General features: G+C 38.7%; 1 protein-coding gene across 2 annotated transcripts in view; it reads left to right on the top strand.

The window, feature by feature from the left end:
• The window catches only part of FBN1 (fibrillin 1), a 152,137-nt gene that overhangs the window by 11,565 nt on the left and 113,956 nt on the right, over positions 1 to 26,616 (top strand). For both annotated transcript variants that reach the window (XM_057396830.1, XM_057396838.1), the window contains exons 3-6: positions 3,216 to 3,298; positions 4,214 to 4,312; positions 11,129 to 11,224; positions 12,821 to 12,916. In XM_057396830.1, the coding sequence (XP_057252813.1) occupies positions 3,216 to 3,298; positions 4,214 to 4,312; positions 11,129 to 11,224; positions 12,821 to 12,916 (374 nt within the window). The remainder of the gene's footprint in view (positions 1 to 3,215; positions 3,299 to 4,213; positions 4,313 to 11,128; positions 11,225 to 12,820; positions 12,917 to 26,616) is intronic.

Here is a 26,616-nt window from a genome sequence, read left to right on the forward strand (position 1 = left end):
CCGGGCAGCCATTTATCCATGCTGAAATGGGGCATCGGGAGCAGGAGTAGCAAAGGAGGGATGGACCCAGTTGGTCCTCCCCATGAAATAATGTCAGTGTTTCCCTGCGGAGAAAGGAGACCATTTATCTGAGACTGTGTGGCAGGCAAAGGCTGTGCTGCAGCCACAGCCTGGGTGTAGCATAGCGCTGCCCTGGAGCAGCGTCATGGTGTCCACCTGAAGGGACTGATGCTGGTGGGCTCCATCCCCATGCAGGTGGAAAGGACAGGCAAAGCTTTACTTTGTAATGGGGGGTGGGGGATTCCCTGCTATAGTCCCTGAAGAAGAATATCTTCTAGTTTGATGCATGCCGATGCTGTCAGCCAGACCTGTCACTCCCAAGTGTTAGTTATCAGAATTTCCAGATGGAAGTTTATTACTGTCTCTCGGCACTATACCCTTACCAAAATCCTTTCATACTTTACAAGTTTGTAAGTGACTCTAAAGTGAGACACCTGTCTATTTTAAATTGCAGTGGGAATAGCTTTGTTCCTGAGATACTCTCTCCCTCTTGTGAGCTTTGGAGTGAAAGTAGGGTTCTGTGGTCACCACAGTTGGCTTGGGCTACATAGATGCGTTTTTGCTTATTTTACCGTTACAAATCAGGTTTTATAACTGAACTCTGTTTGTAGTGCTGTTCAGGAAAACAGTTTTATAAGAATATAAAATGCTTCTTTAGTATTCATAGCCTATAATATCAGCCGGAAGGTATGCTCTATTAAACACAACAGTGGCTAACTGTTTAAAGTATCGTGATAAAGCCTTTACAATTTAATTGATGCTTTCAATGACTTTACATGAGCTAAATTGTTATGCCCTTTAATTTATTTATTTATAGGTATTTATTGCCATAATGTCTGATTATCTCATAAATATCAACGAATTTCACCTTCAAAATTAATTCTTTTTAAAGACATTTTACAAATAGGCGCAAGTAACGAACACTCACTCCCTCTCAAAGAAGTAGTGTTCAGACTTCAATATAAGTTTCTTTTATAGGCTAGACATGAGCTTTCTGCTGAAAAAGTGTTCCACTGGAAAATGCACTTGTCAGGCTCAAACTGTTCCATGGAAGTATAGTTTGATGACTTTTTTTTTTTTTCTATGTTAAAGCTGAGCATGCTGCATCCGAGTTGGGTGTACAGCTTAGCCTACCTTGTGAACAGCTTCAAGGCTTCCAGGGTCTCTGACTTCGTGATTACTGGCACATCTGTGTTTTCCAGAGCCCTATTTTGGAAACAGATTGTAAAATTTGGGTTTCCCCATGGCACAGAAATCTGCTCCTGACTCTTAACTTGGACCAGATGGTCCCCAAAGCCATGTACTTGCCGAGACTGAAAATGGACAGAGTACCTAAACATCACTTTATGGTTAGCCATTTATAGATTCTTACCAACCCAGACTGGAAATGGGTGGTTTATGCCTGTAGGTTGTAACAGGTAGCAAAAAACCCAGTCTGTCTGTCTTAATAAGTTCCATTATTTCTATTCCATTATTTCTTCTGCCTGGAGAAGGTGAAAAGCAATCTCACTTGTCTGCCTGCCAGTCTTACTTGGCAGATGATCGTGGAGCAACATTTGGCATTGATGAACAGGGAACTCTAGGAAAGTTACATGGTTATAGCCCTGCAGGGAAGTAGCTGACATTACTAAAACTGAATACATTGGAATTATATGAATAAGACTTTGAGTCTGTAACAGAAAAGGGCCCTGCAACAAGTCCAGTTGTGTTGCTCTCATTCAGTTTGGTTACCACTTTGTAATTGCCCAGAACCAGTGGAAGATAATGATAGTGTTTGCTTTGACTTAAGTAGTTTCTGGCCGAGCAGTTAATGAAAAGACAAGGTGTCATCAAAGGTATAATCAGAATACTTGAAATTGCATTCATAATGCAGATCCGTGAATAAATACAAGAGTGTAAAAGTCTGATAGTTAGAAAATGTGCATGAATAAATGTTTGTATATATCAAGATTGTTTGTCTTAAGTTGCCTTACTATATGAGGTAACTATTGTTTACTTAGACATTGCAATACTAGGGATGAAGAACTTTCTGAAAGACCAAGGACAACAATAATAGAAACCCCTTCCTAAAACAATAAACACTGTAAATCTGTCTCAAATCCGCCTATGATATTTTAATAAAGCAGTTTCTAAGAAGTTTTTAGTTAGCTTTCGATGCATTAATCTATGGAGTAATTGCTCACAATATTAATAGAGGTTGTAAAATTTTCCTCTGACATTAAACATACAACAAAAGGAGGCACATTTTCCCATTTTTGGTGCTATTTTTACTAGCTTTACTTGCATGGATAGATGCATTAAATAGGACATGATAAAAAAATTATAATCTGTGAGAGGCATAAAATGGTTTCAACTTTTCTATTTTTACCAATAAAATCATGATAGGAATAGTGTCACATCCTGTCGACTTTCATTGTAAACTCTAGTGATACAGACATTTGAAAGGGTAAATTTGGATGAGGGGAATGGGTTGGAAAGAAAAATCCCTATGGATCCATCATTTAAGAAGGGCAGTGGGCCCCTCATTCATTTCACAGGGCCCTATCTCTCTACGTACACCAACATCCTTGACTTCTTTTTTTTTATAGTAAGTACTTTTTACTAATGAAGCGTTTACATATTTTGGCTAATTCATTTATTTGGCTAATCTCATGGTTGGCATGTTTCTTTTGTTATATGAACATAGTTTTGCTCATGGGCAAAACGAAAGTAATAGTACTTTAGAGTAAAGAAGAGAAAGCGACATGAAGCCTGAAAGTTATCATTGAGAGAGCAATAGATTTCCTCTGTGTTCACCAATGATGATGGGTGTGATCCCTCATTTTGTCCTGAAATGGGAGTTTTGCTCAGCCCCCCTGTATGCTACTTTTCCAGATATGGAGTGATATGAGACGAGGTTTGCCCATGCTGTTCCTGTTGTTCAGATGTTACTGATTTGATTTCATGTGTATAATGTAATCTCAAATTTGTGAAAGTGTATGTTACCTAAAAAACCCAGCAACCAAAGGCATACAGTTCTGCTAAAAACATACAACACTTCTAGATTTAATTATTGAAATGTATATTGCAGTGATTTACTTTTTCCGTTTTTATGCCTCTACTTTTAAAACATATTGCTGAGTAAAAATAAGAATTCATCTTTTTTTTTTTTCCAGACCAAATGTGTGTGGATCACGTTACAATGCTTACTGTTGCCCTGGATGGAAAACTTTACCTGGTGGAAACCAATGCATAGTCCGTAAGTTAATCCAGTTGTGTGTTATGAGTGAGGTTTATCTCTGTTCCTCTATGTCAGGGTATTTTTAATTGTATACCAAAACTGAAATGTGTTTCTGTATGGTTTCAATAGCAGCTGCGCATCATTTCTTTACAGTTTTAAATATATTAAGCTAATGTAAAAAGTTCTGTGGGCTATAATACAGTGATGTGATACCAGTATTTAACAAAGGATTAATCTCATCCACATGTTCTGTTTAAGTCTGTGGTAAAGGGATCCAAGGGGTGTGTGGACTCTCGGGAACGAGTAGCTGTGGAATATGTTAATCTATTTAAGTAAAATAGAAGGAGGCAACAGCATCAGGCCAGCAAGTACATTTTCTGTGCTTGTTTGGACCATATCCTTGAAATATATATGTAGGGATATAAATATATATGTATATCAATAGTAGTGCTGTGTGCATATTCCCATGTAATAGTACAGGAGACCAGAAATAATTGTTAAAGGCACTTTGCCTAAGGCTGATAAGACCCTCTCCAGAAGTACTGAGGCAGCGTACTGTCAGATGGGAATTATTATGCTTATGTGTGTGTCTGGTGCAGAAATAAAGGGGACATTGTACTGCTGCCTCAGTGCTATCCTTCCCCCAAGAGTAGGCTGGTAAAATGGACCAGCTTCACTTCTCCACGGAAATTTCCCTGTATCTAGAGTGGCCTGTGGCACATTCCCAGACCTTTTCATAACAGATGGTGAAGGTCTAGGTTTTATCTGTCCTCTGGAGAGATGAGGATGGAACAGGAGGAGATGTTTTGGAATCTGTTGTATGCAATTTGAAGAGTTTGTAGGTATTTATGGTACTGAATTTTCTATCTGTGTTTTTTTATGCGTTTGGGGTTTTGGAAACATATTTTAAAGGCATTTATATTTTCTTTATAGCAATCTGCAGACATTCCTGTGGGGATGGATTTTGCTCTAGACCAAACATGTGCACATGCCCAAATGGTCAGATAGCCCCCTCCTGTGGTTCAAAATCAAGTAAGTATTTCTTCTGTGTCTTTGATATTGTTCTTCTGAGTCTGTGAAGCTAATAAGGTATGTAAGGTCAGTGGTCAGTGTTTAAAACAAATAACCTCTGAGTCACCAGACATACTTTTACCACAGGAAAGAAAGTGTAGCCTCCTGTGATGAAACTGAAGAATGACTCAGAGGCTAGCTATTGGGGATGCTCTTTTTTGCCAGATCAAAACTGAATTAGTTTTATTGAAAGCTATATTCATTTGCCAATTTGTAGCACTAATTCCAGTCTTCCTTGCTTTCTGTAAAATGCCTTATCTCTATTCAATGCTGGCATGCACACATATGCAGCACAAAAGTTGTAAAGATATAGAGAGATGACTGTTGACAGTTGGCTGAATTTGACCGGTTTTGTAATTCTGCTCCCATTTTGGGGGTTACTAAGGTAGACATGATGCTGTATTATGTATATATTGGCCTACAAGTATTATAGCATTTCCATGGCAGGCTCTCTGAATCTACTGACTGATCCTATTCAGATGATACTTCTGTAGTTGCTTTGATGTACAGAACTGGTCACAGTTTTAAAGTGGAACAGCTTTTCATCAGAAAAGAAAAGATGCTTTGGAAATGAAATTTTTCAGACAGATGACTTTTCCTAGCAATGTTTGGATTTTAGATTTTCAAGGAAGGTTCCCCAGATCCAGTAAAAAATAAGTAAAATTAAATTAATTCAATGAAGCAGATAGCTCAATGACTAATTATGGGTCAAGTATCTAATATAAAGTAGGATGTTGCTTGGGATTGTATCTCAGTTCGTATCAGAGATGCCAGCTGTAAAGTCCAATGTATTCTTAATTGAGTTCGATGCTTGTCTCTTAGAATATAGATGATTCAGATTTTTGTATAAAATGTGAAGTTTCTGGGAAGAATTTTGGGGAAGCTGTTCCCACAGATGCCCATAACTGTCTAAACAACATATTAACTGAATGCAGTGGGGAATGTGCTCAGCTGAGGTCTGTAATATTATGCAATATGGTCATTCTTTTAATTCTGAATATCTATTCAGACTCACTGTGTGGTCTGCTTTGCCCCTGTATTTTTTTTACCTTGCTATTTTTTTGCTTTCCTAGTTGATAAGAATTTTCCCACATGACCGACCACTTCAGCTTGTGGCTTTAGCATCTTTTTCATGCAATAACAGTGGAAAACAATAACAACTGTGGAATGTAATGGAATGGCATGTACTAAAATGGTAAATATTGTTCTTTGTAGTTTGACCCCTTTCACAGGCTCCTGTGATGTCTGTTAGGGAGAGGCCAGCGTGAGGAGGGTATGGAGCTACGGAGCTCCCAGAGATTACTGGAAGGAGGAAGAGTGCAAAATGCTACACGAATCTGTGTGTTGTAGCATTTCTGCCATGGTTTGCAGCTACTGTTTTACCAGGTGCATATGCCTTAATCCTGTAAACCAGTAAAGGAAAGTATGACCTTCTCCCAAGTCCCCTTCAGGGTACAGAGGAGAGATGTATCCCTACATCTGTTACATGTTTTTGCACCTTTGTAAAAGGAGTGTGTGGGCCTTAGTATTACCTCATTTTCATCTTAGGCCACACTGAAATATTTTATGAGTCAAGACTTAAAAACAGAGTGTGAGTAAAGTTACAGTTCTTCTCATGGCTCTTTTCTGGAATATTCTACCAATGATCCCCATAGTTTTAGCCTTCATCAAAGTTGTGCAGATAAATGGGTGCAGGACTTTATTACGGTTTTTAGTAAAGCAGCTTCTAAAACCTGTATGACATAGCTGTATTGGTTGTTGACAATTACTTCTCCTAGGTATAAATCATAGAATCATAGAATAGTTAGGGTTGGAAAGGACCTTAAGATCATCTCGTTCCAACAATATTCTGCTAATCCTAAACTTAATCAATGCTGACATTATTGTCCTTACATTGCTACATAGGTTTGCTCACTTTTAAATGTTGCTTTTCTGTACAAGATAGAAATATTAACACTTTACAGTTGGACTTAGGAGTTGGCTTAAAAAAAATAGTTTCTATTGAGTTTCATCAGTGCAGTAATTTAGGATGTATTGTGTGTGTGGTTGCATCACCTTTAGGTATTAAACAAAATCTAAAAGCAAGTGTCTTGAGTTATTGTAGAGAGACTCCACCGCCTCTGTGCACTTTTGTATAATAATGTTTATGACCCAGAACCTCATTAGGACTTACAGAGCATATACTTGTTGTAAATAATTTGATCTTGGCACTGTAGACAAAATCCATGAATATGTATTTACACAGTAGACCACAATGACTTGGATCTGCTATTAGGAAACAAAGTAAACATAAACATTAATTAAAAGTACTGATTGACATCAAAGGGTTACGATCAACTCCCATTGATAGCAGTTAATATTCTGTTGGAATGCATTCATGCTTACTTTAATTATATATTTTTTAAAACATGAAAACTCTTATTAAAATAGAAAATAATCAAAAGAGTGATATGTTTTCCACATTCAGAATGCAAATTAAAAATGAGTGACAATGCCATGGTTTCGCAGGATTAAATGCATGACTTCTGATAGATGAGATACGTGTCTGAGTTGTCTTTCAGATATTTTAAGCTACGTGCTTTTTTAGTACTTAAGGAATCAGTAATGGACACAGGTTTTATAGTACGTACAACCATAGACAGAAACCAAATTCGTGGTGGCTCTTATAGACCGGTTGTCTGTCAGAATCAATTAATGCAGATTGGAAGGCATAACAAAGCCTTCAAGTTCTTTTCTTATGCAGGTCAGTGTTGTGACTTTTCTGGTTACGAGTCAGCTTTGGGAATCTGATTCGTGGTTGGAAAGATCAACCGGTGGTTTTCTCAGCAGGGATTTTTCTGACATGAGTGAACTTGCTGGCTGACTAGTGGTTATTTCTGTGTAATTAGTGAGTTTTTGGGTATGCTTATGGTAGGCTTGGAGCTAAGGTTGCCATGTGTGGAGGCACCCCCCCCCCTCTGGCCCTGATATGTGGCTGGCTCTGGCGTCGCAGGTGCATGTGTTGAGGAGATATCTTACACCCTGTGCTGTGCTGGCTCTGTGGTGGCTGCTCCGCTGCTGCCTGTCAAACCACCCAGGCCATGACTGCTTCTGTGGTGTCTGTTCGTGCTGTGGTTGTGCCCCTGTCTGTGCTGCACACACACCCTGCAACCCTGCCATGTTGCTGCTGGGAAAGAGGGTATGAGAACGAGGAGGAGGAGTGTGTCTCTTTCAACATCAGGCACCCCCAGCTGACGCTGCTATGGGCCAAGCCACTGCTTTTGCTTCCAACCTGCTTTAGGCACACTGGCTTGGGCTGGTCTAAACAGGAAGGTGTTTGCTGATGGGGCCATCTCTGAAGGAAGGGAGCCATGGCAGAGGCTCTCTAGAGAGCTGTGGAGGGTGCTGAGGCTGGTGGCTGGTGGGGACAAGTGTCTGCACCCCTGGCAGGTTGGTTACACCTCCTGAGTGCAAAATGGGGCTTGCTGTGATCCCCAGCTACAGCAGCTTCGGAGGGACTGCCCGAGGACCGAGGTTTTCCTCAGAGACCGTGTTGCTGCAGGGGGGAGGCCAGGGCCTGCACCCTCAGCTTCATGCCCCGGGATCCCACTCCTCAGAGTGGTGTGGTGACCCTTCAATGGTGGTAGAACCTGGAGCTCAGCCCCTTCCTTTACGGTCTGCTGCTGTCAGAGGTGGTAACAGGTCTTGAATTTTAAATGTTCCCAGAGATTTCAAGGCTGTTGTGGCTTTCCTCAGTATCCCACACGTGGCTGCAGCCCGCGTCCCATCCTGGCGCTGGTTGCCATCTCTCTCCTGAGTCAGTCACTCAAAGAGAAAACTTGCTGAGCATCTGGGATGCGATGAGACCGTCATTCCTTGTTTACAGCTCCTGGCAGGCAAAGCCCTGCGTCATGCATGGCTGGGGTTGGGAGCGTTTCCTTGGCCGTGGCACAGAGAGACGAGGCGGCCTTTCCTCACGGTACCTGCAGGGCGCCCTTGGCTTGGTTGTCCCTCCTGATGGTCGCAGACCCTCACACCTCACGATTTCTAGGTTGGAATCGCAGAATAGACAGCGTGTGGGTTACCCTTCATCTGCTTGGTGAGCATGTTTCGGGAGCGGTTGTGGTGTCGCAGCGCTCTTGGTGTGAAGCAGGCTTTACTCGGCTTTGCTGAGAATTTATTCCAAAAGTCAGGAACTGTTACGCTCAAGCGTGGAGCTGCTTGTTTCGCTTTGCTAAACAATGCAAACATTGCCCACACACAAAGCATGTGTGGATGTGTTTGGTCTCACTGGCTGTTTTGTGGGTTTATAAAGCTGTGTTCCTGCAGTCATTCCTGTTTTGACTTCAGAAGTTTCCAGTGCAGACTGTTTACAAATGGGATGTGAAAGAGAAAATCAGTTGATTAAAACCAATAATTTATTAATATTGTTAACATCTCCTGAGCATGCTGAGTTTAGGCAAAGATATGTGCATTGATTGACCAGCCTTATGGCAATTCCTGTGCTTTTCTCCTGAGTGTCTGTCAGTGTGATACCTTGGAACAGGTTATTTCACTTACTGGAATAACTCCACTGACATTAATGGAATTGTTGATTTAGCTGAGAAAAGAGACTCTGGACCTGCATTAATGTGCTACTTTTCAAAAATGCAGTCTTAAAATCATAATCTGAGCTCTAGACAGCCTTTGCATGTGTTTCTATAAACTTTTGGAAGGATAATATTTCAGAATAGTCTGTATGATTTTGGAAATACAATTTTCAACATTCCCTCAAAAGAAGGCAGAAAATTAGCAGTTTACTGACTGTATGTTACTGATTTTCTTGCCTGGGAGAAAGTTTACTGATTTGAATGGCTCATTTTAACAAAGATGACTGGGTGTCCCAGCAGTCTCCTGTAATGATTTTAGTTTAAGAAGGAGGAAGAAATATTTTACCTTGGAAAAGTTCCTTTAGGAAGCAGCAAGACAAATTATGGAAACTTTGTGTGTGTGTGTTATGTGTAAAACCACTCCTTATCCCAAAATGGGGAAATAGACTTTACTTTTACTTGAACAAATAATATGAAAATCATCATATAAGCTACTGTTAACCTTTTTATCTCGAATGTAGTTCAAACTATTTAAATGGCTTTGGTCTTCATGTGGGAATGGAAATTAGCTCTTGGCATAGTGTGCTCTAATTGAAATCAGTTTTGTGGTTTTTAAGTTCCTTCCCTGCTTGACAGATGATATCATTTCCTATGCTTCTTGTAATCCCCTCTGTTTTTCTAAGATTGTATAAAGCTAAGTTGAACTACACATTTTAAAGTAACTATACACCTTTTCTGACCTACTTAGGACATTGTCCAAAAATCTTCACCAGATATTCACTCTGTATTTGCAGACAATTTTACTTTTTGTTGAGGAATGTTAGTACATTTTTGTTGCCTGAAGTACTGAAGCACATCCAAAGTAGAACAAAGATGTATCATAACTATTAGACAGACATGAAATACAAGATACAGTTTTAACTTTTATAATTGAAGAATTAAGAGTACGAGTGTTTTAAATGTTAGATTGTTTTTAAATCCTTTCTCGCATTGCATGTTTAACTTCTGTTTTGTGGATTCATATTGCTATAGAAGGCAATACAGTTAAAATCATTACTTTTACCTGAAAGTAAAAATAAAATTCCATTCACATACTTCTGGACTGTAAAAAGCCAAATGATGTTTACGGGCTTTGTGCGATGGGAAGAATTCAGTGGTTGGCTTAACACTTGCTAGCAACAGGCTCTGGCGGGACATACGATTTCTGATTTTCAGTCCTGAGCTTTTCAGACAGCGTGGTGTAGGTATCCAGTGCTCCATCACAACCTACTGAAATGCTGATCTGACCATAATCCTATCTGGGGATGAGCCTTTCATGTGGTTCCCATTAAGAGGGAAACCATTTCCTGGCTGCTTACTGGAGTGCCCTGGTTCACAGCTGTATGAGACAGCAGGACCTGTAAGGAGGATTTCACTTGTTTGGGAGGTCTGCCTGCTTCTCTGTGCCCAATGAAGAGACTACTTAAACAATGTATTTGTCCTTATTTTATTAGACTTTTTATTTTTTATTTTTTAGACTTTTATGTTTTACTGGCATGGGACTTCAGGTGCATATTAGTGAGTATAAATGGTAGGGCTGCGGCTGAGGAGAGCAAGCTGCTGCTCTCTTGTTTCTTCTGCTTTCAAGGGAAGGTGTTGGCTCTGGGGAAATGCTGTCTGTGAACTCCACAGCCCCAAACACAAACCTGCTGCTGGCTGCTGTGGAAATGGGGTGCAAGAAAAGTCCCACCTGGACAGATCTGCTTCTGGTATTGCACATGTCTGTAGAAGCAGGCTGTCTTCAGGAGCTTCCTTATATGCTTCCCTTTAATACTTCCATCCTCCATTGCCCAGATGATAAGACTTCCTTTCTTCTTAGTTGTAACTACCAGAAGTTTAGTTCTTTTACTGATGGGCTTTTCTCAGCATGGCAAACTAGGAGAAAAGTTCTGTGGATTTATGCTCATATGAAATGATGTTGACTTCAGTGAATAAGGGTGGTATCAAATTCTTGCACCTATTTTCCTGTCCTATATTCCTTATAAACTGTAAATCAATATTGTTTTCTTATTACCACTTAAGTATCGGGTCTAAAATACACATCCTTGGTTTCTAATACTGGTTTCTAGTTCATAGAATCAATTCCTAAAAATAAAAAAGATATCTTAGCAGGTAGTTAAATGTTTCTGACTGGTTTGATTTAACTGAGGAGAATCTTTTTTCTTTCCAGTACAACACTGTAACATCCGGTGCATGAATGGAGGTAGCTGCAGTGATGACCATTGCCTCTGTCAGAAGGGATATACAGGAACACACTGTGGACAGCGTAAGTACGCTATTATTAAAGTAGATACTGGGTACACTTAAGTAATTCTTGGGTGTGTGGATCGGGCAACCTTTAGCACTGAATTTCAACTTGTGTTGAGCTTGGTTTTGATCAGGTACAGTGGAATTTTACAGGAAAACACATGACTTTATAATGAATGCTGAGTGAATTCTTTCTGATCAGGACTACTAAAATAAACATCATGTGAATTCATAATAATTGGATACAACTTGATCCTGTAGTTCTCACACTACCATAATTCCCATTGACCTCGGGGCTTTCCACTCACTAGAGCAGTAGGCATATATTTAGAATTTACATGGGATTCAGTTTCCATCTTACCGACAGTATTAAGCTTTTTAATACAAAGCCTTGTTTAATTTCAGGGGTTTGCTTCAGACTTAGCATACTGTATAGGAATTTTGCTCATTTTGATGTTGTCTCATTAGAGTTGATTGACATACTTTTGATTTCCTCAATCAATCCTGAGCCAACAGCATTCCTGGATCTGCTGCTTGAAATCTCTCCCAAACTGAGTCTGGTGGTCTCTTGCTCTGCTTGGCTGGAATGCTGGGAAGTAACTCAAATAAGGATGTAGACACTGCTTTTAACCAGGGCTGTCATGTTGCTATCTAGTGAACTATTGGTCTGACAAAGAAAATGTGTTTAGCTCATTTAATGAAAACCTTTTGTGCTCTGTCAAAACCAATGGCACACTTTACATGAACTTCAGTGGGACGAGGAATTTACCCTAATAATCTGGAAGAGGATCATGTGGTGAAAGGATTAAGAACTGTATTTCTGCCTTTTCTGTGAGATAATAAGTGGATAAAGGAGGATAAATGGAAACCTTTCTACTGAAGTGAATGTAAAATGGAACAAAGAATAATATTACTCAATGAGCATAAAAATGTATTTAAAACCCCTCTTTCTCATGTAAATGTTATATTTTATGATTATTTTTGAGCAACTTCTTTTGGAGTTCCTTATGAGGAAAACTGGCTTCTGACTCTGTTGGCAGCATCATACAGGGAAAGTGTATCTTGGAATAATGTAGTCAAAATAGATATTGATGACATTTTGCTGTTCTAGTTAATATCGTGAATTATTTAACATCAGCAAACAGCCCTTTAATACTGCATTGTTCCTCTTTTGTGGTAGAAGAACAAATAAATTTTTAAATTTGCTTCAGAGTAGGGAAAGAATTGAGGATTCGGAGATGATTTTTTTTCCTGTACCTTCTGTCTGCAGTCTCTACCATATCAGTGTTGCTTTGTTGAAAGTTTGAAAGAGATGTTATTTTGGAGTTATGGAATTGTCTAGGCATCCCAAAGAGAAAGGCTTTGAGAGGTCAGAGAAGCTGTGACTGTTACTGTGTTTATATTTTACTCCCTTGAAAAGATGAGCTCATAATACTAATGAGGCCAGGAAATGGGAAAATATCATAAGTAGATTCTGGAAAACAAAGTATCCAGTTCCGTTCTGTTTACCATTTTAACCATTTTACTAAGTTTACCTGAGCTTTTTAAGTACAAACCTTCATATCTTCCTGGAAATAGCTCAATAAACATTGCTTTTACCTTCCCTCTGATACAGCTGTCTGTGAAAATGGATGTCTAAACGGAGGGAGATGTGTGGCTCCAAACCGATGTGCTTGCACATATGGCTTTACTGGACCCCAGTGTGAAAGAGGTATGTGCCCTAAAATAGTGGGGAAAAAATTGGATGTTCCAATTTGTTAATAGTAACTAAAAAATATTTAAATAGTAATATAAAATATTTAAATAGTAACATTTTATTGCTGTCTCTAAATAAGGTAAAATAGAATTCATGTTCTTGTAGATAAAGAAGCTTTACTGAAAGGAAAACTCCAGTCTGAGACAATTGTGGAGATATTAGTTATGGAATAACACAGATTAAAATTGTAACGACATTCCTTAACATTTCCTAAACAGCTCATTTTCTTTAATGAGGAAAAAAACCCTTTAGAATAGCATTAAAAAACATTCAGTGATTTTTATATATATCACAAGTGTTGATTGGAATGATTTTAATGGTTAGTTCTTCAGTTCACAGTACGTTTACCAAATGTAGTTTTCTTTTTCAGAGAAAAAAATCCTCATTTATTTACTATTTATTTAACAGTAGGGTTGTTGAGCCCTTACCTTTTCTAATCTATAGTTGAACTGACTGGATTTGGTTTTGTTAGTCTCAAGACTGAAAATGAATTTTAAGTAGCATTTTTAGCAATATGTGAGCTTCATGAGGATAGAGGCCAGAATGAAACACACATGAAATTGATTTAGGTCTTTCGTTTGCTTTTTTGCTATGAAAATATTCCAGTGGAAGAGGTGGCAAATAAAAAAATATTGATAAGTGTTTTTGCTTAAACTTCAGTTTCTGGGTCATCAGAAAAGCTCTTTGTATATCTGGTACATTTGCTTACCAGTGATAAGCAGCATCTTGCCTTTGTCATTGGCATGTTTGGTTTTGGCACAATTTATTAAATTCTTTTTCCCATTTTGTACAGATATATTGTTATCAATTTTAGATTTTATTCATATATCCATAGTGCTAATCACAGCTGTTTCTAGATGAAAACACAGCTATACCACTCTCTGATCTGGTGTATGAATTTTTTCCGGGTTATTATACCAATTTAACAATCATGTGAAATTTAACCAATTTAACAATCATGAAGACATATAGTGAATAATGTTTAGGTATAATCCTTCTGTTGAATTTTGTAGTATTAAAAATAAAACATTTTCATTTGCTAGAGCTATATATTTATCTGTTTAGTTGGAGATTCATGCGTACTTCTCATGCAATAGGTTGTGTTACATATATATGAACATGGACAGGATGGACATTAATATCCTGATTTGAGGCTTGCATGTTGGGGATGTGCTTAGCACATGAATTTTGGTCAGTGAGTGTGTTGGATAATCACTGCTGTTGGTGCTGCACCTGGAGTAATGGTTGAGTTTTTCATATGGGCAGCATAGGTTGATGAGGGCAGAACAACAGATCTTAGGGACCAAAGCTTTTAGTTCAGTGCTAGAGCAAATGGTAAGATGATCCTGTATTTTCTGTACTCCCTAGAGCAGATAAAATTGGCACTGTGTGAAGTTCTTCTAGTTATCCACTCAGATGTTGTAAAAGTAGTTCCAACTGATGGTGAAGTTTTACTTCAGAGTAGTTCTGTTCTGAATCTTGGGATCTCACTTCTGGAGAGGAGTGAGGGGAATGGAAAATTAAGTTAAAAGTCTTAAGTTTGAAGAGAAGGCTTTATAGGTAAAGAATGTACTGAGTATTACTGCAGAAGCTTTGAATTTCAAGCAGTGACTGTTCTCCATTGGTGAAGGGTTTGAGCCTTTAGTCCAATGAGGAGATGTAAAGTGTAAGTTCAGAAGATTGTTCAGTGCTGCTTTTATGTTGCCTGATCTGGGACCAGTTTGACTCCACCTTGTTGGGGCAACTTTCGGGCTGAAGCCTGATTAACAGCTTCAGCCCTGTCCCTCAGGTCTCCTGTCTTGTGTCGGGTGGAGTGGGAAACTGGTGACACAGAGCCATTTGAAGCAAATCATGCTGTTATGAAATCCCATGCATGTTACTGAGCAGAACTGAGGTGGCAATTTGTAACTTATATGCCTCGTCCATAAGCAGTTTTTACTTAGAACATGTGTTTGATTCTGTAGTTATCAATAAAAGAGAAAACAGACGTTAATGGACTGTAGTATTTCTGACTAATGCTCAGTGCAGTACTGAGCCAAATGATAGTCGTATCTTCCTAGAAAACCTCTGAAATTTGGCTTCTCTCACAAAGATTTCCTGCAGCCTCTCTACCTAGCTGAGCTAATATATTCCCCTCCTCTAACAAGGGTGTGGTGGGTTTTGGTCCCAGAATCACATTATGCCATCAGAAAAACTTTTTCTGAAGATAACTTTTCAAGTGTAAGCTAATGTTGGTCTTAGTCAGAATAACTTGCATTGTTCAGCACATGCACCTGTGTAGTCATTAGGGAGTTGTCTGGCTGCAGATAATTTTACGCATCTGTCAGCTAAGTAAGAGGTCCATATTTTGAATCTAGCTTTGGAAAGCTATGTGGATTTGTGACACTCCCTAGTGGGCTTCTGATGTATATGTGGATGTTATCCAGTAAATTGACAATATTCATGCCTTGTAGAGTAAAACTGTCTTTATTAGAAAGGAAAAAAAAAGCGGAGGGGAGAGAGAAACCAAAACAAACCCAAAGCTTCTCTATGGATGGAGGGGATGGGGGTGAAAATTACTCAAGAGAAATAGTCTCTTAAACTATCCCATTTCTGGGGAACCAGGAGGGGCAGATTATTTGGAAAACACCACTTCTGGATATAAATGTAATGGGAAGTGGTACAGTTTTGTGGCATGCATGTTCTCCATCTGTTTGGCTGTGGTTTGACTTCTAGGTTATGCCATGCCACAAGCTAGCAGTAATGTAAGTAATTTACTGCTGTGTATCACACAGTGCTTTTCTCTACAAGCATCGACAAATAGTAACAGTCACAGAGTGTTTGTGGCACGTATGTCACAGACCAAAGACAATTCCAGCCTTTGCTGCATATGTCATAGCTTAGAACTGTCTTGAATAAAACAATGTTGAGCCAACCAAATTCATTCATATCCAATAATCTGATATGAAAAACAATTAAAATGTTGCAGGTGGTTGTAGCTAAGCTAGAGCCAGTTTCTTACATCCAGAGACAAATTGTGTGGCTTTGTCTACTGGTTTAAGTAGTTTTTCCATACTTTTGGACCATATTTATAGTACAGATTAGCCTGATTGGTATTGCTTCAGTAAATACTGACCATATGATTGTTAATAACGATCTACAACACTTCTGTGTAGCTTCAAATAAATGCAGAATGAAAGGGCTTTATCTGGTGAAAAACCTGCTGCTTTCACAGTGTAGCAAACACCATCAGACTTGTGGCACAAGTATTTTCATGTATGTATTCAGTCATTCTTTGAGAGGCCAGCAGCTGGCCTTGGACAGTTTTGGGATACAAATTGCTTTTTGTGTGTCTTAGGAATTTTAATAATGATACAAAACACTATAAACATGGGCAAAAAGAATTTTTAGGTTTATTATTATCACTGGAGTTCTTCTTTATGTTCTGGGAGTGTGTACCATGTCACTATTTTATATAAGCTTCATCAGAGCTGGATTGGTCACTGTAGCATGGTCGGAAGTGGTACACGTTATTATTAGCTGCTAAACTGTTGTGCAGGGTGTTTGGCACTTTTCTGAGCACGGAAAGCCTCCTGGGCCTGCTGTCAAGTATATGCAGGTGTGTCATAAGTAGAACATACCTGGCTTTTCTTTGGGATCATGTATCATCAGAAAGGTGAACTTGACATGAGCTAAACCATAAAAGTGCAGTGGGGTTAGAAATGCCTCTTACAGCAATTTAAGACACATTTAAATTACATAGTCCAGAAAGGAAAATATTTCATGAATATTGGCTCAGTTAAAATTTCAACTTCAAGGATTCCTTCTGGAAGGTGCTGAGTTCTCTGGCTGTGATCCAGTGATGGGCTTTGACATGCATTTAAATTCAAACCTGAGATGTCAATATGCCTAAAATTACATGAGTGCTAAAGGCCTTGCTGGATTTTGGCCCAAGTTTTCAGAGTCAGTTAACATCTGAGAGGTGCACTCAGCTTTTAGCATATCATTTGTCCATATAGTTAAAGAAATCCCAGGTAACAGAAAATGCATGTGCAAGCAAAGCAAAATTTCTTCTATTGGTTAATAACTGGATGCCGACTTTGTGCCCTTTGACTAATGCTGAATGCCTTGAGTGAGATACAGATGCTGCAGTTCCTTTTAGAGTTGCTGAAGGGATTGAGATCACACACTTAGCTTATGGTCCCCTGAGGATGATTCAGAACATCGACAGCTCTATTTATTGTCTGTAAAATAGCCTAGGGGATTTAGCTGGCTGTATGAGATGCCCACGTTTGGGTCATGTGAAAACATCCCTATGTCATGGACTTAAGAAAGTCCAGAGGAAGAAGCGATGTTAGGAGCTCAGGGAGATCAGACATGCTTATCAGATTTGGTAGAACTGTGTCCTCCAAACTTGTGCATAAAACCTTTCTTGACTCTTTGAATCTGTTTCTCTTTGGACATCTGGATGATTGTACTTTAAGAGGGTGAATTCTATATAATATAAAATTGTACATTGTTGTTATCCATGTATTGCAAAAATGCAGTGAAATGTGCCTTTTTTTTTTCCTGTCTGGATCCATTTAGAGGAACACAGTGGAAGCTTAGAATGTGTTACAGCCCTGTTTGTTTATTTGAATGCTTGTGACAACATCAGGGGCTCAATCCTGCTGCATTTTGGAGTTTTGCCACATGCTTCACATAGGAGCAGAATTGGGCCTGATGTAGTTCACATATTAAAAATGTACCACGTGTGTTTTGTTTTTTTCTGAAGTCAGATTATGAGCAAATGATTACTTTTTCTTCAAACAAAGTTGTTTCTGTACTGCTCTCTTCATGGCAGGAATTTTTGCATAATTTTTAATTATATTTGGCCATTATTGAAAGTTCTCAGAATTAATGCCATATGTAAAAATATCTTTCCCAGATCCTTTCTATGAAAGTGCAGCCGCTGAAAGTGGTCTAGAGTAGTGTAGTGCTGGGTATATTTTTTCCTTTCTAAATACTACAACGGGTAGAATGTTTTCCCAAAGAGGACACTGCACCCCTAAGTGTGCCCCGTCTCTGGTATTTAGTCTAAATGGAAAGTAAATAACAAAGTGTAGATAGCAGTAAAAGTATGTTCCCAAAGCCTTATGTTGCATTTAAAGTAGTATTGCAGCATATGGTAGCTGGCAAAGATTTGAATAAACTTGATTTCTGTAGTTGTCTTCCAAGAAACACATCTGTTGACATAGACGTGTAGTTTCTGCAGCCCTGTAACATGAATGCATGTCCAGTATTATATCAGGAAACAAAAGGATGGCTAAGCTTGAAGGCCTGAAATAAGGACTCATGCACACCATTTTTGCCCTGAAAAATTGTGAAAAAATGGCTTCAGGCTGAAGATAAATATATTCAGAGAGTGATGTTTTACTGTCCTGAAAACAATTACAACATATGTTGATGTCTTTCACTTTTAAAACAAAAAAATCAGTATCAGCGTCTTGGATTATCTTCTCTATAGAAGAAGTGGAGATAAATGGATGAGGAGTTCTATAATTTTTAAAATTGAAGCTGTAGCTTAATGGTGGAGAAGCCAGACTGTGCAGAATAGCTGTGTGATTAAAATTGGTTTATATACTTAGCAATGTGATCAATAGATGTCAGGATCAAACTCAGTATTGAGCTCAGTCTGTTACTTAATGCCAAAAAGCATCTTTAGGATCTTGTGTATGTGAAGTCTTATCCATTGTTCTGTTCGTTGCAGATACACCCGATAACCAGTCCTGTGTTGATTGCTGTATGCTTTATGCAACTCAAAACATCACATAGCAAGTTTTAAAATGTTTCTTCAGATAAATGCTTAAAGCTTAATCAAGATCAATAAATGATTCAGTACATATGGGTTTAGGTCTCTTGTGAGATGTGAGGGCTCCAACTTTTATACACAAAGCTGAACACTTACATTTTGTTCCAAATCGAGTTTTGATTTCAGTCAAATCCAAATCCAAAGTTTTCATTCAACTATTTGGCAGTCCTTTCTGTATTTCCATGCCTTCTTGATTGGTTGCTAAGGGCACTGACCTTTAGATATGCAGTAAGGTGTTATTTGGACTTGGTTTTGTTTTGTTTTTGGTTATAGCAGTGGAGATGCAAACAAATTTAATCACAAATTGAGGAGCCTGTATTTTGGTGTAAATTATGACACAAATGAGGACGAAATAGCTGCATTGTTCTAATCTGTAAGATTTTATACTTCTGTATCGGATGTTGAAGGGACTGACATGAGAATCACTGAGATTATTTTCCTGGTACTGCAGCTTTGTTGCTGAACCTGATGCCTTCCCCCAGGTGCACTGGCAACCTGTGGCACAGGTTTGCTGTGCCAGCAGCTCAGTTCTACTTTCCTTGCAGACAAGGGCTGAATCTTGCACTGGCTTTGCTTGCTCATGGTACTTATGATCTGCCTTATGATATCTTCTTAAGAAATGACGATTGGAGGCCTGGGCTTTCATCAAGAGGTTTTGTTAACGTTATATACACAAAGAGATGTCTATGTTTGTTTGGTTATGGGATGTTACATTAAAACAGATATCACTTTTATATACACAGTGCAGGCAGTTGAAAGATATGATTTCCCTGAATGGCCTGAAGTGCCAGATCTGTGCTCTGTGGAGCTCCAAGGATAAAAGGGAAAAATCTGTCTAATGTGTTGTATCATGAGAGTCAGATATTTTTGTGTGTGCAGAAAGAGTGAGTCAGCCTTTTTTGATTTTGGTTGCCGGGGCAGCATGGTGTTGCATCTCAGGCCTTCGGAATGAGTGTCTTCAAGCTGTTTGTGCTCTGTTAGTGCCATTATGACAGGCCCGTTTCTCTAATTTCAGCCATCTCCTGATTCCTGGGTCATTACAAAACTTGTAGAACATAAAATAGTGCAGCACAACTAATTTCTTGTGGAGCTTTACATAGAAAAGATGCTTTCAAAATGGTGACTCCTGGAGTTGATAATAGTACAGGAGAATGAGTAAATGCAGCTGAGGACTTACCTAACAGGGCCCACTTAGCCATTTATGGGAAAATTGTTCCTTCTGTCTCTGGGCTGCAATGTATCTTGATAGAAGAAGGCACAGCTACCTGAAATTCCTCCATTTGCTACAGTGAAAACAAATTTTTCCTTTTGAATCACCCTGAAATTTTAAATTAATATTTCCCATTCCTACCTGTTTTAATTATTGAGCTGGTAAGCTGAAAGTATTTGTTACAGTTGCATGAGGAAAACTCAAAAATCAGAATGTATAATGCCTCAGTCAAGTTTTTTTACAGACTTCATTTTTTTTTGTTTTTTAAAGTGATCTAAAACTTTCATGATGATCAGCTCTAACAAAGAAAAGAGAACCTCTTTTAAAACATCATAGATTATACCTAATGCAAGGATAAACTGACAGGCATTTCCAAGTAAAACAGTTCTTTTATGTAGGTCAACTGCAAACTGCTAATGAAAATGCATGTGAAGCAGAGGTGCTTAGCATGGTCAGTGCCACTGTTTTGTCAGATGTAAGTTTCCTTGAAACATACTTGCAACAGAGTTGATGAAATCTATGTAAAAAATAAACTTTTCTCAAGTAAGCTGTTATATTTAGAAAGAGATCTGCATCCTTTCTCAGCAAAATAGTTGCAAAAAGTTGTAGGAAGCAGCTACCTAAGGGCAGAGTGTAAGGACAGTTGCATTCATGCTTCCAGTTGCCCTTGAGAAGTTCAGGAGTAATGACTGAGTGGTTTTTATATTTTTTGTCAGTGACAGCTTGTACGGTTTGGCACTCCAGAGAAACGCTGTAGGAAAAGAAAAGAGGCCTAAATAAGGTCTGAAAGGAAAGGAGCCCTAAGAGAAATAACCTCTCTCCAAATTCTGCTCTGCTGTAAAACAGAGCCTCGCTTTCCACTCCTTTTCCAGAAGAAGCTCCTTTTGGAAAAAGGTGGAATTTCCTTATGTAAAGAAACCAAGATTCAGTATTTCTCTTTGTAGGAAGATGTGCAAAGGCAAAGGATAAGTAATTAAAAAAAGGTATAGAAGTTATTTAAAAGTGCCTCTCTATGTGTGCACTCATATATACGTGTGTAGGTTTATATTTTAAGAAATATAAAACCTTGTAAGCACCTCATTTTTAATGGGTATCTTCTACATTTACTGTGTGTCTATTGCAGGTGTTACCCAGACTAAGCTAGCACAGGTGGGTTAAGGTAACTGCAGTCTGCTGTGCAATAGTCGTAATTTCTTTTCATGGTGATGTAATTCCCGTTACAGGTCCCATTCCATATTGGTGGCCTCTGCACCATTTTCCTTGATCCTGAATGTTTAACTAACCGTATGTCTGTGTTTTTAAAAAGTATTTAACTCAAGTAAGCCTGGCTTACCGAATGATTTTGGTCACGTTTTATAACGGCCCTATTCTCCTCATTTATGTTTTTTGCAAAGTTTACCCAGTGATTGCCAGGAGTTTCAGCGCTGTCCTTATTTTCTCCTCGCTCCTTGGGATGAATTGTCTGCTGTGACCTTGTAATGCTTTTTCTTCCAACACAGAGGTGCTGACAGTCGTAGGGAAACAGGAGCTTAGCAGAAGCCTGTATGTTTGCAGTTCTTGCCTCCTTGGGGAAGTGGTGGCTGATGCTTTCATCCTGCACCACTACGCACAGCATGGGACAAAGCCTCTGTTCACTGTGCTGAAGCAGAAAGGTCTTTGCTGGCATTGCAGCAGGTGTAATAAAGTCAGTGGTATTTTATTAGACTTACAATTTTCTTTCTTGTTTCTGTATATACATAAGTCTCTTGGTGCTCTTTGGTCTCAAGACTAAACCACCAGCTTTTGCCGTAAGTCATTTTACATCAGTCCCACTGCTTATGATGGCTTCATTGAATCTATTGATAGATGAGTTTTCAGCAAGGCTGGGGAAATCAGTTTATCTCCAGCAAAACCAGCACACTAAAATGCATGTCTACTATTTTGTGGAGTGACTCCTACCAATCAGAGAATGTATCTATTTATTTATTTATTTTAAATAGAGCCATAAGAATTACAGGAGAGAGGGGATAATTTCTAACAGTATTTCAGCTTACAGAATTGCTCAGGGTGGAAAGGACCTCTTGAGATCATGTGGTCCAACTACCCTGTTTAAGCAGGGTCAGCTAGAGCAGGTTGCCCGGAACTATGTCCAGCCACCTTGTGGAAAGTGTGTTAAAATATATATTAGTCTGTGATTTGTAACACTTCCAGCTGTATCATTCAGACTTGCTGGGCATTTAAGGAAGATCCAGTGCTAACATTGTCAAAGCATTCATAATCCTGGATGTTTTGTGTTTTTTCTTAATTGCGTCTTACTATAGAATCATGGAATAGTTGGGTTGGAAAGGACCTTAAGATCATCTAGTTTCAACCCCCCTGCCATGGGCAGGGACACCTCACACTCAACCATGCCACCCAAGGGTCTGTCCAACCTGGCCTTGAAGTAGAGGGTGTTTGTCCTGCGGTAGCAAATGATTGAGTTCAAATGATTGAAATGAAAGCATGTTTTATGCTGGCAATTTCTAGTGTACCTGACCCATAAAATTCTAAAAAGCAAAAATGAGTTTAAAAATATAAGATCAACTGACAAAATTACCGTGGTTCATTGGGTGTGGGATAAAGAATGGTTTTAGTGCCTGGTAACGCTAGTAACTAGTGTTAGTAGTAACTACAGACTCCATGTCAGGGGAATTTTGCTATTTGCACTTGACCACTGGCTGTGCTTACTTGCTTATCACTTAAAACAAAAAGATGAAGAGACCTAATATGTACTTGACTGATAATTTCACCTGGCTTTGGAGGAAACGGTCCCTCAGTGATGGGAGATTTCAGGATCTCAAAAGCTCCTGTGTCTGCTGATGTTTCTGAGATCTACAGCAAGAAAGAAGCAGTAAAGATACAGTGGAAAGAGCATGCTGTGCACTTTCTTCAAGTAGATCTTAAAGTGAGACACCTTGAACTGCTTCTTCAAGGGCCATTGGACTAGTCTCTGTGCTGGAATAATGCATCCAGAAGTCTTAGTTCAGTTGAGCAATACAGTGACAGAATACTACTTGAGCTTGAAATGTTTATAAGAGGTAATAGTAAAACCAGGGAGCAATGAATTATAATTGTCCTGCTGGGATATGATGAAAGCCTTTATGAGAATCTCCATGTCCCGGTGGGACAGTATGGGTGGTAACTTGGAAAGATTTGTAAAATGGTAGTATGACAGCTTTACAGTTGGATTAATACAGGCTTCAAAAGAAACCACAGGGTCAAAAATTACTTCCAGGCTGCAGGCTTTACAGGCAGGAAGATCTACCATTGAAATGGGCAGTTAAAAGAGGTAGGTGATATATAGCTGTGAAAGGAGAGTCAATGTTAGATTACTTGGGCTCCAGTAATCTTTAAGATAAAATTTAACGATGCAGATACTATATCTGAAACTGAATTGTACCACCTGGTGTGAATTATTCCTATTACGTGATTCTTGAGGTGAAGAATAAAGGAGTAATAAGAGGACAATTTGTAAACTTTTTGAGGGATTGAATAAGGAGAGGGTAATGTTTAAATACGCTGGAATTGAGTAGAAAAAGCAAGAGAAGCAGGTGAGGGGGGTGTTCAAGGCCAGGCTGGACAGAGCCTTGGGTGGCATGGTTTAGTGGTAGGTGTCCCTGTCCATGGCAGGGGGTTGGAACTAGATGATCTTAAGGTCCTTTCCAGCCCTAACTATTCTATGATTCTATGATAGGCAAGAAAAAGATGGCAGAGGAGAGCTAGCTGAATAGTTTTCACATATCTCAGGAATTGAGAGTTGAAGGCAGGTTGAGAAGTTTATGCTGCTGCTTGGGCAGGGGAAGCCCAGTGGAGATGTGCATTCCATTTATCTGAATGGCTCTTCTAGTAAAAATATTGCTAGACACAAGTACAGTCCAGGCATGGCAAATGATGAATGACTTAGCAAGCTATCTTGCTGGGTATTTAATCTGTGTGGTTATCTAAATAATTTGAAATGCTTCTCTTGGCCTGAGCCAGGCTGGGCAAAATGAAGTGCCATGCATTAAACCTTGTGCTATTTCAGCTCTCAGCTCCCAGCAGGAATCCAACAAGATATGGCTCTGTGAAAGGTGATACTATATTAAACCAACAGTACAAGTTGTATCAAAGTCAGTTCCAAATTCAGTACAAAAAGTTGTGTTTTTAGAAGGTATTTTAAGCCTAGCACTAGCACTTCAGCCACTTGCTGATGTCAGTACAAAAATAAATGCTTTGTACAGCTGCTGACTGCAAGGAAGATGAGAGGTTAAATTGGGTTAGCGGAAATGAAGGACGTGCAGTGGAAGAAGTATTGGTATCAGAATGTTTATGGAATTTGTTGTTAAATAACAGAAGTGTTTAAATTGGAGAACCATTTTAAAGTGTTCCTTTTTACATTTTTTTTTCTCTCATTTATGTGAAATTGAAATTATTTATAAAGGTGTATAAGGAAACATTAATTCCTTCCACTCTTAAAAAAAAAAAAGTAAAGATGATGGCAAATCCATCTTAGTCTCTTACTGTTCAAGCCTTCTTGAGCTAGGGCCTGAGCCACTGATGTGTATTAGAATAATTCTGCTATTCTTACTACAGTTGATTACAGTGCTCTGTTATAAAGGGTGGAGGCACTTGGTTGTTCTCCAAAGAAAGTGAGTAATAATTGACCTAATGTACAGAGCACATGAATAACATATTCTTTTGGTAAGAAATTTATGTTTTACAGGGTGTGCTAGAGTTCACATCCCTTTTTCACATCTTCCAAAAGATTTTAAAATACTCAGCTGCTCTATTAAATTTCTAATTCAACAAATACTCAAATACAAAGTATGCATTAGATAAAGCTCTTGAGCTGAATCCAAACATTGAAAAATCTTTTAATCTGCCTTGAAAACAGCTGTTTAGAATTTTGAATAGAAATAACAACTTCCTTCAGCCTTGATGTCTGCTTCAGTCTCAAGCTGGGAGGAATTTCTTTTTGTTACTCTGATACAAAGTCTTGCTGCTGTTGCAATAGTTTGACTATCCACAAAATGTACCAGGAGTAGAAACCTGGTCCTGTTTAAAATAAATGGCAACACTTCATTTGAATTCAGTATAATGGAGGGGAGACTTAAAAGACGAGATAGTTTTGACACGTTAAGTATAGTTGTCTGAAATGTAGCTACAGGAGCTGTTATTGACATCAACTGCTGAAGAGACTGCTGCTGTTCTTTGTATTTGCCTGCTGAAAGAATTCCTGAATAAGAATTGTGTTTTTTTAATGTCTAAAATAATTGAAATTAATTAGATGGGTTTTGTGCATATGCACATGCAACTTCTATTTCTTATTCAAAAATATACTTAGGTAATCTTAAAATGTTATGCAGTGACTCTGCATTAAATACCACAAATGAAATTTCTAGGCCACTGCCTGTTACATCCAAGGAAATACTAAAAGAGCTCAAGATGGCTAACATTACAATGAACATTAAATGCAGTAATGATTTGCCAGTTACTTTAAACTGTTGCCAAAACCCTGCAGGGAATGGCTTATGTTTATTTTACAGTTCTTCAATTTGTGATGTCCACAGGTTAGATTATACATGCATCTCACACACACATGCTCACACGCATATCACTTGTATACTCAAACATCTGGGCAGTACTTTAAGCTCAGAGGTAGAGTTCTTACATTGTTCAGAGAAGTGAAGCCTGGATGATGCTTCTCAGTAGCTATGGAAGTGATCCAAAACCTACTTATGTCAGAGAAAGGGATGCCTGAAGATTTGGGTGAGCTTTGAATTGGGAATCAAGAGTTGACACAATCAGATCTGGTCAGACAGGTTTCAAGAAAGTGTGCAAGGTTATGGAGAAAGCAATTAGCACTGTGCTGTGTTACCACAGTACTGCCAGTTAGTAATTAGTAATTTTGGATAAAAGTGAGATGTGCTCAAAGGCATAAGCCACATAAAACACTCTTTATCTGTGGCTGTAAGTTATAGAAAATAACGTTATACAGAATGGTATTTATTTAAAACCAATTTGAGATTTCAAGATGATAAATAACAAACATTGTAGTAGACTATATAGCAAAAAAAATGCATTTTTATAACATAGTATGCTTTTTCTTTTGGGCTTCTGTGCTGCATGTAAAAACTTTTGTGTGTTATTTCTAATGTGTTTCTTGAATGCAGGCGTGTTAATGTACATTGGTTAAGACATGGAGATGTTTGTGTATACATGTCCTCCAATAGCTTCTGATGAAGTATAAGTAGCCCTCTTAAAGTAGATCTTTGTATTTGTTTTACTTGGATTTAGAGTATACTCAAATTTGAGCAGATGTGGAAGAGTTTTGGGCCTTCTTTTTTTCTGTGAGATGTCTTTGTGGTGTTTTTTCATTAGTTTTGTTGTTGGTTTGGTTTTATTGGCTTGGGTGTGTTTTATTTTTTAAGTGGTCAGTATTGTGAATGTTTTGCAGTGGTGTGATACTGGTGCAGAGGTGCAGATGGAGTACCCAGGATGGCAATGATTCTCTACACCTCTTATGCAGCAGAATCAGATCACAGGCAGGCAGCAGGATTGCTGTTCTGCAGAGGGGCAGCGTGATGCTCATGTGAATAATATATAAGGTAACTTTTG

The sequence above is a fragment of the Pezoporus wallicus genome, unplaced genomic scaffold (assembly GCF_028554395.1).
Source record: "Pezoporus wallicus isolate ANWC-B61680 ecotype Strahan unplaced genomic scaffold, APGP_CSIRO_Pwel_v1 contig_3952, whole genome shotgun sequence".
Taxonomy (NCBI): domain Eukaryota; kingdom Metazoa; phylum Chordata; class Aves; order Psittaciformes; family Psittacidae; genus Pezoporus; species Pezoporus wallicus.